This window comes from Melospiza melodia, chromosome 27 (genome assembly GCF_035770615.1).
Source record: "Melospiza melodia melodia isolate bMelMel2 chromosome 27, bMelMel2.pri, whole genome shotgun sequence".
In the NCBI taxonomy this organism is placed as follows: domain Eukaryota; kingdom Metazoa; phylum Chordata; class Aves; order Passeriformes; family Passerellidae; genus Melospiza; species Melospiza melodia.
This window is the reverse complement of record NC_086220.1, coordinates 5,173,105-5,187,313: the sequence shown is the minus strand read 5'-3', so window position 1 is coordinate 5,187,313 and position 14,209 is coordinate 5,173,105. Positions and strand designations below refer to the sequence as shown.

At 49.4% G+C, this 14,209-nt stretch overlaps 1 protein-coding gene across 3 annotated transcripts in view; it reads right to left on the bottom strand.

The window, feature by feature from the left end:
* The window catches only part of HIVEP3 (HIVEP zinc finger 3), a 370,775-nt gene that overhangs the window by 50,420 nt on the left and 306,146 nt on the right, over nt 1–14,209 (bottom strand). For all 3 annotated transcript variants that reach the window (XM_063177548.1, XM_063177546.1, XM_063177547.1), the window contains one exon: nt 13,669–13,814. In XM_063177548.1, the coding sequence (XP_063033618.1) occupies nt 13,669–13,814 (146 nt within the window). The remainder of the gene's footprint in view (nt 1–13,668; nt 13,815–14,209) is intronic.

The window sequence follows — 14,209 nt, the reverse complement described above, 5'->3', positions numbered from 1 at the left end:
GGCAAATCCTGAATGTTCTCTGTTCATTTTGGCTTCTAATTCATTTATATTGAAAATGAATGCATTTGGTTTATATTTCCTATTTTAAAGTGGTATAAAAATCATGTCAGAGGTTCCACCCTCAGACTCTCCCCCATGTTGCCCTTGTCCCCCTCCCAGACCCCAAAACCCTCAGCCTCACTACAGGGAATGACTCCCAAGTTGTGAAATCAGGGTTTCAGAGCAAACCCCTGAACCCAAAATGAGATGAAGTCACACAAAAGCTCAGGGAAGAGGGTCCACCTCAGGTGCTGTGTCCAGTTCTGACCGCTCAGCTTGGGAAGGATTTTGAGATGTTTGAGCCCATTTTGAGCCTCCTCCCAGAAGAGACAATGAGGCTGGAGAGGGGCTGGGAACACAAACCCTGAGAGGAAGCCCTGAGCGAGCTGGGGGTGCTCAGCCTGGAGAAAAGGAGACTCAGGGGTGCCCCCATCACTCTCACAGCTCCTGAAAGGTGCCTGTGCTCAGCTGGGGCTGGGCTCTGTCTGCAGGCACTGACAGAACCAGAGCACACAGCCTCGAGCTGCCCCAAGGGAAATACAGGTTGGATATCAGGAAAAGGATTTTCACAGAAAGGGTGATAAAGTTCTGGAATGTTCTGCCCGGGGAGGTGGTGGAGTCACCATCCCTGGGGTGTTTAACAAAGCCTGGATGTGGCACTGGGTGCCAGGGTTCAGTTGAGGGGTTGGGGCTGGGCTGGACTCGATGATCTTTGAGGTCTCTTCCAACCCAGTGATTCTGGGAATTCTGTGATTCTGTGAAAAGCTGGGAATGGTCCAACCAGCCCCAAGGAGAGCCAGGAGGTCTAAAAATGCAACACCACTCCTGCCAGCCTTGATTTTACCCCCATGTTTGCCAAGGAATGGCTGAGACAGGGTGGGCTGTGGGGCCACAAGTCTCTGGCAAGGTCTGGAGGAGTTTCCCAAGCAGGGCAGGGCTCCCTTTCTCCCTCTTGGCTCCCTGAATTCACCTTTGCCCTGCAGAAGAAAGGGAAATCCTGCTTTGTCCTGCCCAGGTACCCATTGTGTGCCCACCTCAGAGCAGAAGCTCCTCCTCTTCACCCACCTGGGCTGATCCTTGGGTCCACCAGGTGTTACAAGCAAGGAAATTGCTTGGAAAAAATGCAATAATGAGTAGATTCTAAATTCCTTTAGTGCTCAGTGTGGCACTAGGACACCCTTCACTCCCCACAGGTGACACAGGTCCCAGCCAGGTACTCCAGGGACCTTTGAGAGGCAGCAAAGGCATTTTCCCTGCTTGGTCCCATTTATTAATTCTTGATTTGAGCTGGGAACAAACAGGAATTATTGTCAGAGAGAAAATAAAACCCGTGCTGAGTGGAGTAAAATTCTGGGAAAACCCCTGGGAATGCTGGGCTCAGGAAGAGCATCCTCCTCTTCCTCCTCCTCCTCCTCCCCCAGCAGGGGAATCCCATGGGCTTGGACACTCACAGGGTTCTTAGGGGGAAGGAAATCCGTGCAGAAACTCGAGCATCCCACACGAGGTCAGGCAGGAAGCTGCAGACAACATTTCTGAATAACTGGCTGTGGGAAATGAGCACCCACGAGGACGGCTCAGGCTGCACCGAGCAGAAAAAATTGGGGAAAAATAACGAAGGAAACCAGACAAGAACCTCAGCGAAATCCTTCTGGGTTTGTTGGGTGTAAGAGCGTTGGAGGGTAGCACGGTCAGGACGGACAGAGAGCAGAGATCTCTGCAGCCAGGGCTGGAACTTGTGGTTTATTGCAAAGGGCCTGGGTGCAGGGCCCTGCTGGGAGCTACCAGCCACAGCTCAGAGCAGGCTGAGAGAAGAGAGGGGGAGAGAGGATGAGAGGGTGAGAGAGTAAAAGGGGTAAGAGAGCGAGGTTCCCGTTCCAATACCATAAATGTTCTTCTGTGTTGAATATTCTGATTCTCACTGACCAGTCTAGTCCAAGATACAAATCCTACAGCATTTACATACAGCCTATAAGAATCATTACATTACCATCCTGTATTTCATTTTAAATCCAGTTGGGTTTCCTGGAAAAACGGGAATAAACTGCACAATGAACCCAGTTTGTGGAGAGAGGTGTCCAGGCCAGGAAACATCAACAATTCCCAGTCAGATATTTCAGAACTGAGGAGTTTGTGAGTCCCCTCACACAGCAGGAAAGGCGAGGATGGAGAGGGGAAGGGTTTATCCCAGAGTCCTGGGGAGCCCAGCCCCAGCCCCAGCTCCCTGGGAGCTGCTGGGAACAGCCTGGGCAGGAACTCAGGCACAAACACACAAACACAGCTGCTGCGACAGGAAAGGCACTGGGGACATCCTGGAATCCCAAAGCTTGGCCTGGCCCCTGCACAGCCCAAATGGGAACAGCCCCAGCCTGGAAAATCCTTTGTGATCCAGCCAAGGGCTGGGGCGGAGCTGGGAAGAGGCCGTGATTATGAGTCAAATGTGCAGGGTTTAATGGGGTTTGGGGGGGTTTAATTATTGCATATTGTATATTGTATATTGTATATTGTATATTGTATATTGTATATTGTATATTGTATATTGTATATGGTATATATATTATACTATATATACTATATATATAATATATAATATATAATATATAATATATAATATATAATATATAATATATAATATATAATATATAATATATAATATATAATATATTATATATTATATATTATATATTATATATTATATATTATATATTATATATTATATACATTATACAATATATAATATATAATTATATTTATAGTTAATACATAATTATGATTAAATTATAACATGATGTAATATAATACAGTATATAATATAATATAATATAATATAATATAATATAATATAATATAATATAATATAAATATATAATTATACAATAATATTATATATAATGTATCATAAATATAATAATATTTATCATCTGATACTGAAATAATTATTATAATTATATTATATTCATATTATCTATACATAATAATTAGGATTCATAATTACTCCAATATAATATGATATTACATATTTTGTCTTATAATATATATCTTAGAATATTATATCTTTTTTTTTTCCTTTTTTCCTTATATGTTCTTCTCCAGGAGCTCCCAGCAGGCAGGCCTGGAGGGCAGCTCAGGGCAGGGATGGAGCTGTAGCCACCCCACCCTTTCCTCTGCCAGCTCTTCCACACAACCTCAGCCTAGGCTGGGCTGGGTGGGGTTTGGAGCGCCTAGGGTAGGAGTTGAGATGGGATTTCAGTCCCTCCCACCCCAAACCACCCTGGGCTATGGGATCAGATGGGATTTCAATCCCTTCCACCCCACACCAGGCTGGGATCCCATGAAAACACACTGGGATATAGGATCAGATGGAATTCCAATCCCTTCCACCCCAAATCAGGCCGGGCTATGGGATCAGAGGGCATTTCAATCCCTCCCACCACACACCAAGCTGGGATCCCATGAGGACATGCTGCACCCCACTGAGGTGGCCAAGCTCAGAGCCAGCACCACCTTTGCTTTGCTGCTCCGGCTCTGACTCTGCACTTACATTTCTGCCTTTCCTCCTCTGCCTAGTGCTGTTTCCCACCCTCTACCTCCATCCAAGAAAAGTTTTCCTGAACAAACCACTGGAAAAAATTGATTTTTCGCTTTGACTGTTCCCTGAGTTACCAGGGAAAACATTTTCTTTTTAACTAAACCAAAAGCTAACGAGAAAAATTCAAATTTTCATGAAGACGCTTTATGGGGAGAAAGAAAAAAAAAACATTTGTTTCCTATGGAATTGAAGCTTTTTGTCATATTGGCTTTTAAGTATATTTTATTGTAAGAATATAACAATTTCCAAAACAAAAAGCACAGATTCCTTTCATTTTGCAAATATTTTTCTCTCCTTGCTGTTTTTCTCTCCTCTTATTAAGGAATGCATCTTTCAAGCAGCTGAGCTGCCTCTTAAACAATTCCCCCTTTCATCTTGTCAGTATCGGGAAAATTTAAAAACCTCTCCTTCATTAAATTGCCATGCTGTGTTTTGTCTCCTTTGGATTAGGTTTTTAAGCAGAAAAAGTGGAGGTTTTGTGCTATCAAAAAAAAAAAAAAAAAAAAAACAAAAACAGGTGTAAAGATGCTGAAAGAGACCGTGGGTTCTTCTAGGAGAATTGTAGAATATTCAGAGTGGGATCTTTCATCCATCTCCTGGACCCCACCAACCCCACCCTGGCCATCCCTGCAGTGCTGCCCAAATTTCTCCCCCATCCTTCATCTGCCTCATCCCTCACTCTCACACAATCATGGAATGTGCTGAGCTGGAAGGGACCCACAGGGATGATCAATCCCAACCCCAAACCCTGCCCAGAGCCCCCAGCAAGCCCAGCCTGGGCATCCCTGGAGCTCTGGCAGCCTCGGGGCCGTGCCCATTGCCTGGGCAGCCTGGGCAGTGCCAGCACCCTCTGGGGGAAGAGCCTTGCCCTGAGCTCCAGCCTGAGCTGCCCTGGCCCAGCTCCAGAACATTTCCCTGGCACCCAGGATAGATCCTGGTGAGTGGAAGCATCACAACCCTTCAGGCTACACCCAAACACCATGGAACCAATAGAAAACCAAATTTTGGGAGGGAGATGGGGCCTGGTGCCTTTGGAGGGGATTTTGGAGAGCTGGCAGCAGCTTTTGCTCAGCTGAGGTCTGCCCAGCCCAGGGTTTGCTCTCCCTTCTTCCCAGCGTCCTGCCACAGGGGGGTTAAATGGGTAACAGGGCTGTCCCTGGGGGGCTCAGAGGGACATGAACCCTCCCTCTGCACTGCTGGTGAAGTCCTGGCTGAAAAACAACAAAAAATTCTACACACAAACCCCACTTTTTAATTAAAATACCCTTTTGGAGGCAGCATAAAATGCAGTGCACTGGCTAATGCTTGAGGCGCTAAATTGGTGTTGAAGGGAGAGCTTGGCAGAGCAAGTATGGGATTTTGTGGGGACAGCCCTGTCTGTGGGGGTGTTTGGGATAAGATGGGCTTCAAGGTCCCTTCCAACCCAACCCAAAGCACACCTGTCCTGGATTGCCAAGCAAATTGTATCTATTTGCCATCTGGATGGCAGCTGTCTCCTGTTCAGTTTTCCTTATCTCTTCCACACCCACTCCTCCCTCTGGGCAGACCCCTGCTGATAACAGCTATGGAATGTCCCTGCATGGCTGATAAGAACTACAGCATCCCATTGGGAGATGGGAGCCCAGAGGGAGGAGCCAAGCATTCCTACCCGGATAGAATCTGGAGATTCTGGAACACCAGCACGGCTTCTGCACTGGATTGCCCAGAGGAACAGCAGCTGCCTCTGCCCCTGGATCTTCAGAGGCAGAGACTGCACCTTTCTCCAGGATCCCTGCTCCAGCAGAACCAGCCCTGACACTGCAGGAGGGCTGAGCCACAATTCCAATGGCACTGCTGCCAACAGCCTGACCCACAGGGTGTCAGGTTGGGTTCTGACTCTGGCACTGTTGGTTTAGTTCACTGCATTGTTTATTTTATCCTTTTATTTTTTTCCTTCCCTAGTAAAGAACTGTTATTTCCTGCTTCCATATTTTTTGCCTGAGAGCCCTTTAATTTAAAATTTTATATTAATTCAGAGATAGCAGGTTTGCATTTTCCATTTCAGGGGAGGCTTCTGCCTTCCTCAGCAGACACCTGGCTTTCCAAACCAAGACAACACCATGATCCCATGGTTCTGAGTTTCCCAGAAGGGCTCTGCAAGGGGGGCAGCAGTGCCTGCTCAGTGCTTCTCAGGACAGGGGAAATCCAGCCGCCAAAGCCCCAGGAGATGCTTGAGTGGATGCTGAGTGGTCAGTCTGGCACAAACAGCCTCAATGAAAAAATCTGAGCACCAATGTCTCCTGGCCATGAAAAGCAAACAGACTCAAGAAAACCCCTTTCACTCAAAAATGCAAATTACAGGAATTGTTTGCTTCTATCTAGGAATGGAGCAAAATATTCAGTCTGGGAGAGCTGGGGGTGCTGCCCTGGAGAGGAGAAGGCTCCAGGCAGAGCTCAGAGCCCTTGCAGGGCCTGAAGGGGCTCCAGGAGAGCTGCAGAGGGACTGGGGACAAGGATGGAGGGACAGGAGGCAGGGATGGCTGCCAGTGCCAGAGGGCAGGGCTGGATGGGATCTTGGCAATTGGGAATTGTTCCCTGGCAGGGTGGGCAGGGGCTGGGCTGGAATTGCCAGAGCAGCTGTGGCTGCCCCTGGAGCCCTGGCAGTGCCCAAGGCCAGGCTGGGCACTGGGGCTGGCAGCACCTGGCACAGTGGCAGGTGTCCCTGCCATGGCAGGGGTGTGTTGGGATTTAAATTCCTTTCCAAACAAACCATTCTGGGACCCGGTGATTCCTGTTTAAGCCCAGCCCGTCTCCACAGAGGTGTGTTCCCATTCCAGGTACTGCCCTTGGGCTCTGAGTGAGTTCACTGCCAGGTCTGCAGGTATGCAGGCCCAGGACTCCAGGATCCTGGTGGTCCCTTCCTACCCTGGGTAATCCCTGATGCCACCTTTTATGCTAAACAAAGCAGCTGCCCTTGGCTCTCCCTGGTGCTCAGGGCAGCGGGAAGTGCCTCAAATTCCTCCTTCCCTGGTCCCCTCAACCCCTGCCTTTGTGACCAGTGACTCCTTCCAAAACAAACAGGGAGAATTCTCAGAACTCGTCTGAGCCGAGGAAATCCCCTGGCGGGGGTTGGGGTCGTGGCTGGTTCAGCACGGAGCCTTTGTCCAGGGGAATTCCAGCAGGTGAGCCCAGGGAGCTGGGCTGGCCACAGGAACGGGGTGGTGTAAGAGTGACGGGGGTAGGACGGTGGAGATGGACAGAGAGCAGAGACCTCCGAAGCCAGAGCTGGGAACTTGTGGTTTATTGCAAAGGGCCTGGGTGCAGGGCCCTGCTGGGAGCTGCCAGCCACAGCTCAGAGCAGGCTGAGAGAAGAGAGGGGGAGAGAGGGTGAGAGGGTGAGAGAGTAAAAGCGTCAGAGAGCGAGGTTCCCATTACAATACCATAAGTCATCTTCTGTGCTGAATATTCTCATTCTCACTGACCAATCTAGTACAAGATACAAATCCTACAGCATTTCCATACAGCCTAGAAGAATCATTACATTCCCACACTGGGTTACATTTTAAACCCTAAAAACTCCTCTTTGGGCCCTTCTGCCAAGCTGGCAGGGTCTGCTCTGAGCCTTGGGCCTGTCTGCAAGCAGAGGGGATTGTTTGATCCAAAGGGGATCACCTTCAGCTGGCCATGCCATTGTTTTCCAGTTGTTTAGTAACTGAGGGATCTCAAAGCTTGCTTTCATTTCAATCTCACTTATAGTTTCCATATTCTCAAAACCTTTTGCCAGGCAATCATATTTATAAGGCTTTCCTGTTTCATCTTCCCCAACAGGGTGACATCAGCCCTGGGAAGCCACCACAGCTCCCACAGCAAAGAACTGGGAGGAGCGCGGAGCAGGGAGGCTCAGAGCAGCTCCTGGTCAAGCCCAGGTGGGGATTTTTTCCTTATCCCTCCACTCATCAGCAATCAAGTTCAAATCTGATAAATCAGCTCATTTTCTACATTCTCCTTCAAGCAGAAGAAAATATTTTGCTGTTCAGGCTCAGGGAGGCAGATCGAAGGCTCTGTGGTGTTCCTAAGCACCTAAAACCCCAAAAAAGGGAAGGGAAGGGAAGGGAAGGGAAGGGAAGGGAAGGGAAGGGAAGGGAAGGGAAGGGAAGGGAAGGGAAGGGAAGGGAAGGGAAGGGAAGGGAAGGGAAGGGAAGGGAAGGGAAGGGAAGGGAAGGGAAGGGAAGGGAAGGGAAGGGAAGGGAAGGGAAGGGAAGGGAAGGGAAGGGAAGGGAAGGGAAGGGAAGGGAAGGGAAGGGAAGGGAAGGGAAGGGAAGGGCTACATGGCAGCTCCAGCCCTCAGCCTTGAGGCTCACCAGGGAAGGTGAAGGTCAGCTTCAGGCATCTCCAATCATTCAGAAACGGGCTGCATCCAGGCTTGTGGGAGATGCAGATTTACAACCCCAGTTCAGAGCCCCAGTTCAGGAGATCTCAGTTCAGGAAATCCCATGGCTGGGCACCTCCAACTCTGTCACATATTGTTGAAGACAAAGAGGGAAGGGTTTGGATTCCTCCAAACCACAGAGTGGAGCAGCCTTTGGGGCACAGCCCCACTCTGAGCATCCCTCTGAAGTGAAATGCCCTCCTTGTGGATGTGTGGGTTTTTTTCAGGGGATGGTGTGAAGGGAAGGTGTTTTTATGGTGGGAATGCCAGGATACTCAGATATTTGTGCCTCCAATCATAACATTACAGCCATAACTGGTTTTTTCCCCTAAAGCAGTTAAAAGGGAGGTTTTCCAAAGAGAAAATTACAGATGGCACTTGTTTGGGGATGTCAGTTAAGGTTTTTAGCTGTATAGATCTTGGTACTGTTTTTCCCACTGGTCATAATTAACTAATTAACTAAACCAACTAATTGTCCCCATAACAGCACAGAGGGCTGGGCTGTGAAGCAGAAGGACAGGGATCGAGCATCCCCACCCCTCTGCTCTCAGGTTCCATGGTGGGGATGGCAGCAAGCAGGGACCATGTCCCTGCGCAGAGCCTGAGAGCAGCACAGACCCCAGCCCGCCCCAGGTCGATACCAGTCTCTGGTTCCATGATGTCAGATTGCAGAATGGGCACCCCAGGGGGGTGATGAAGGTGACACCGAGCCACCAAGGAACTACAGCACTTCTCCTGCTGGCCAGCCTGACCTTCAGAGATCATTTTCCCTGCTCCAGACCAGCAGAGCATCCCTCAGGACGAGCCCAGTGGATGCTTTGATTGGCTCCTGAGGAGCTCAGGCATTGACCTGGCTGTTTAATGGAGCCCAGTGGATGTTTTGATTGGATCCTTGAGGAGCTCAGGCATTGACCTGGCTGTTTAATGGCTCTCCCAAGCACAACCTGAGGAGCCTGTGCAGCCCCCAACCCGTCCTTGGGGTGTTAAATGACTCCAGCCTCCCCTCAAGGGCTGGGGCCATCTGCTCAGAGTGGGGATTGATCCAGTCTGACAGAATTCCACAATTCCAAATAAAAAGCTGTGGCTGAAATTACACATGGAGTGACCTCAAGGCACTCAGTTCCTCTCCAAGAGGAATTTGTTCTTCCAGCAGAAAACCCCGCGGACCCAGCCCCAGTGCAATGTGGAGAGGTCAAGGCAGGACCATGCAGGTCCCTCCTGAGGCTTCCAGGGCCCCAGAGAGGCTGCAGAGGGTCTGCAGAGCCCCTTCCCTATGGAATGCTGGAGGACACAAGAGAGATGATGGACTTTGGACCTGGCTGACAGAGGAGATTTGATAACAGGATGCCTTGGCAAAAGCAAACGGAACTTTGAAAATTAGACCTGGATTGCAAGAAGATTCAATCAGATGGATTTACCAGAAAAGGAAAAACCCATTAAACTCTGCAAGCAAGAGATGTTGTTATATGCATAAGTTTGTGTGTGTGATTTTAACCTGATCACTGCAGTACACATTACTAGTCTCCCTGAAATAGTAAAAAAGTGTTTGTGTCCCACAATAAAATCAGATTCTGATCACTGAGTTAGTCTCCCTGGCTGTCCCCATCACCAACACTTCCCATCAGGAGCCCGGTGCTGGAAGGGCTGGCAGCTCACCAGGAGTTGCAAATCTCCACAGCCAGTTCCTCTGGGATCCCAGGGCTTCATCCTGAGCTGGCACCACAAATCCTTCACACAGAGAGGAGAGGGGAGGGAAGGGCTGAGCCCCATGCTCGGCACTGCTGAGCCCTGATCCCAAACCCAGGCTCAAGGAACCTCCAGGAACCCCCAAGTGCTAGATCCAAACCCTTCCCAGGGGGAAACAGATGTTAGAAGGCTAGAAATCTGCAAACTTTGCTGGGTTTATCCAAAACTAAATCTCCCAGCAACTAGGACCCTGCAAGGTTTTAGAGCCCTAAAAGTCACATTTCGACTGATACCCAGACCCTGGGGAAAGGACTTCTTTTTCACACAGAAAATGGCCTCCATTTGAGGCCACTCGCTCTGGCTGACAGGGGGGCGCCAGGTTAGAAATTGGGAAATTTTGCTGGATTTCTCCAAAACTAAAGCTGCCAGCAACTAGGACCCTGCAAATCCTTAGAGCCCTAAAGGCCACCTTTCAACTGATACCCAGACTCTGGGGAAATAACTCCTTTTTCCCATGGAAAAATGCCTCAGTTTTGCGGCCATTCGCCCAGATCGACAGGGCAGTACCTAGCTCTAAATTGACAAACGTTGTTGGATTTCTCAAAAACTAAGGCTTTTAGCAGCTAGGACCCTGCAAGGTTTTAGAGCCCTAAAAGTTACCTTTCAACAGATACCCAGACCCTGAGGAAAGGACTTCTTTTCACAGAAGGCAATCCACTCCCAGAGCTGTGGAGGAGACACCTCCAGGGGAGACAAGGGGAGCCAAGCTGCCCCCAGCGCTCTGAAAGGGTTCATGAGCTCCTTCCTGACAAGAGAGAATGGTGAAAAGAGGAAATTTGGCTTTTCTGGTCTCCCTGAAAGCCAAGGAATAAACTTCCAGCTAGGAGGCTGGAGAGCAGCAGGAGAAATCTCAGAGATGGTTCTGGAAGTGCTCTGAGGGGGAAAGTGATGGGGTTGGGGAAAGTAATGGGATTGGGGAAGCCAGAAGACTCTACAGAAGGAAAAGTGCTGAAGATGGCAGAGAGAAAAGCAAGAGCTCCAAGGAAATAAAAAATGAGAAGAAGGAGCTAAAAGAGTTGCAGCAAGTGCACATTTTGTGAATTTCTTTATAATCTCACTCCTTGGTTGAGACAAGAAAGCATGGCATGGGTCCAAAAGCTTTGAGTCCAACTTCAGCCCCTGGAAGGATGGGCCTGGCCAGCAGCATTCAGTGTGAAACCAATAAATAAAGGGAAAAATGAGTCAAGGAAGAAATTTTAATAGGGAAAAAAAGCAAAATAGGAGAGTGAAATAATGACTTGAAAATGGCTGTACTTGGTGTAAAACATTTTCAAGAGATGGCCAGGAAAGGGAATCTGTTCCATTTGGGAGCTTGAAGAACAGACCAGGCACCTGTGGAATTGTCTGCAGGAAAAGGTCCTGGCAGATACCTGGGAAAGAGCAGCGGGAAAAGGTCCTGGCAGACCCCTGGGAAGGGGCAGCAGGAAAGGGTCCTGGCAGATAGCTGGGACAGAACAGCGGGTAAAGGTCCTGGCTGCTGGGGCTGCACACCCCGACACCAAAACCTTGTGGGAATGAGGCAGGGGCACAGGGAGCACAGCCTGTCCTTCTGGCCCTGGGCAGTGCCATGGCATCCAGACATGGAATTCAGGCATGGAATTTATTGCTGTGAGCTCCTGGTGTGTCCCAGCCAGAGGGACACAGGCAGAGCCACAGGAAGGGTAAAATTAAAGCCAACACAGGTTGAGGATGGCTGGCACATTCCCTGGATGGCACAGAGCTCTTGTTTGTGGCTGCCATGCACAAGGACATGGCCTGAGTGTCCCCAGCCCTCTGCTCCCAGAGTCCATCCTGGGAATGGCAGCAAACAGGAAAAGCAATTTAACATTTTTAAGACATAAACAGCAGCATTAGACCCTGGCAGCAGCACAGACCCTGCTGTCCCTTGGCTGTACTGGAGTGGGGACAAAGCCACCCCTGTGTGAGCACAGCACGAGGGGTGCAGCACTGAGCTGCTCTGGCCCCCTGAGCTGCTCTGAGAGGGGCAGGGGGATTTTCAGCCCTGGTAATGCTGAGATGCTTCAATCAGGGCCAGGAAGAAATGCAGGAGCCCCCCTGAGCAGCTACAGGGACCATCCAGTCCCGGGGAACTGAGGTTCCCATGGCATTGAAGGCAATAAAACCCATCTGTTGAAAATTGCAATGCAAGATGTTTTCTATTACCATCTGTATGGCAGATTACCTTTGTCAAGTGGGCAGTTTGCCTTATCTCTCTCTTTGAGTGACCACACCCACTCCTCCCACCAGAGGAGAAACCTGCTGATAACAGCTATGGAATGTCCCTGCATGACTGATAAGAACTACAGCATCCCATTGGGAGATGGGAGCCCAGAGGGAGGAGCCAAGCATTCCTACCCGGATAGAATCTGGAGATTCTGCAACACCAGCATGGCTTCTGCACTGGATTGCCCAGAGGAACAGCAGCTGCCTCTGCCCCTGGATCTTCAGAGGCAGAGACTGCACCTTTCTGCAGGATCCCTGCTCCAGCAGAACCAGCCCTGACACTGCAGGAGGGCTGAGCCACAATTCCAATGGCACTGCTGCCACCAGCCTGACCCACAGGGTGTCAGGTTGGGTTCTGACTCTGCCAGTGTTGGTTTAGTTCACTGCATTGTTTATTTTATCTGTTTATTTTCCTCCCTATTAAAGAACTGTTATTCCTGCTCCCATATTATTGCCAGAGAGCCCCTAAATTAAAAATTTATAGCAACTGGGAGGGGTGGGAAGGGTTTACATTCTTCAATTTAGGGGAAGCTGCTGCCTTCCTCAGCAGACTCCTGTCTTTCCAAACCAAGACACCATCCCAGTGGGTCCCAGGGGTCCCATCTGCCACAGGAGGGTGACAGAGATTTCCTGAGTCCCTCACATCTCTCATTCTGCTGCTCCCTGAGCCAAGTCAGGCCACAGCCATGGCAGGGTTTGCCTTGTTTGGCTCTTTGCATCCCCCATCCCTGCCCAAACCTGAGCTGGGCACACAGAGCCCACAGCTGGGGCAGAGCTGAGCTCTCCTGACCAACAAGCAGCTGTTCTGTCCCCAAGCACTGATTTTACCCCTTGCTTTGCTAGTTTGACCATCTGCTAACCAGGTATTTTAAAATAAAAGCAAATTTCATCTGGTAACAGCAGAAAAACCACAAGCACAGCCTAATGAAAGCGTTTTTAACACAGAGAAACCAAGAGCACCCAATAGCAAGGGCAGAACTGATAAATCCTGCTGGAAATTGCTTGCACCAATTTGGCTCCCTCTGCAAGACCCAAGAAGGATGATCTTTAATTGCAATCCCCAGACACATTGCTTGTGAGCTATTTTTTAAAATTTTAAAGAAATAAACAGCAGCATTAGACCAGTGTTGAATTCCTGAGGCACCCCCTGGGTTACCTGTAGCCCAGGTTTGACATGCACATCAAATTAAGGCCTTGCATCCATTCTGGTTTGAGCTATTTCAGTTGTGTGGGATGGAAATCACACGAACAAAACGCTTCTTTAGTTCCCCACCCATACCCCAGGCATCAGGAAAGACCTGCCCAGACCCTCCTCAGAAGGGGAACAATCATCAGGAACATCATTTGCAGGAGAAGGCAATCTTTGGAAAGATTGAGGAGATACAGAGAGACATCACCTCAGAGACAGCTGCGAGATGGATTTGTGCTCTTCACTCAACCACCCACTCAGAGAAGAGATCCAGGTGACTGCTGACTTAAAGACAGCTCAAAAATAGGAAATTAATGCACTCCAGTTCTGGAGGGCTGAGTTTTATAACAGTGGCTGTGGAAAACAAACTGAAATCCAGCTCCATCTGCTCACCTCCAGTGGCACCTTGCCATCATTGTAACAACTCTACACAAGTGTGAGACACAAGAAGAGAAATAAATAAAACAAGACACTCACCCTCCTTCAAAGATCTTGATCCTCACCGGCTCCCCTCGCTTGGTCACAAGAGCCTCTTCTTCTGATTTTCCCCTTTTCTCCTCTTCCTTCTCAGCTCTAGTTATATCTTTTCGACCTTCATTAGAAAGGAGCGAAGGCAAATGAACCTATCTCCCCAAAAGAGCAAAACAATCCATGATTACAGACAGAATCACTGGCAGGACACACAGAGCAAACAGCCCCAGCAGAGCCAGCGCTGCCCCAGCACTGATCCTGACACCAGGGGCTGGAATTTAGGCACCCCCCCAACAAATGGGGCTCTGCTGCTGCATTTGGGGCCCTGCTGCTGAATTTGGGGCCCTCCTGTTGGATTTGGGGCCCTGCTGCTGCATTTGGGGCCCTCCTGCTGAATTTGGGGCCCTCCTGCTGGATTTGGGGCCCTCCTGCTGGGTTCGGGGCCCTCCTGCTGGATTTGGTGCCTTCAGGGTTGTGGGGGATTTGCTGTGACCCCTGACTGATACAGGAGTCTTTTTGAGCTAGGGCTTGACGGGGTCTCTCTGGT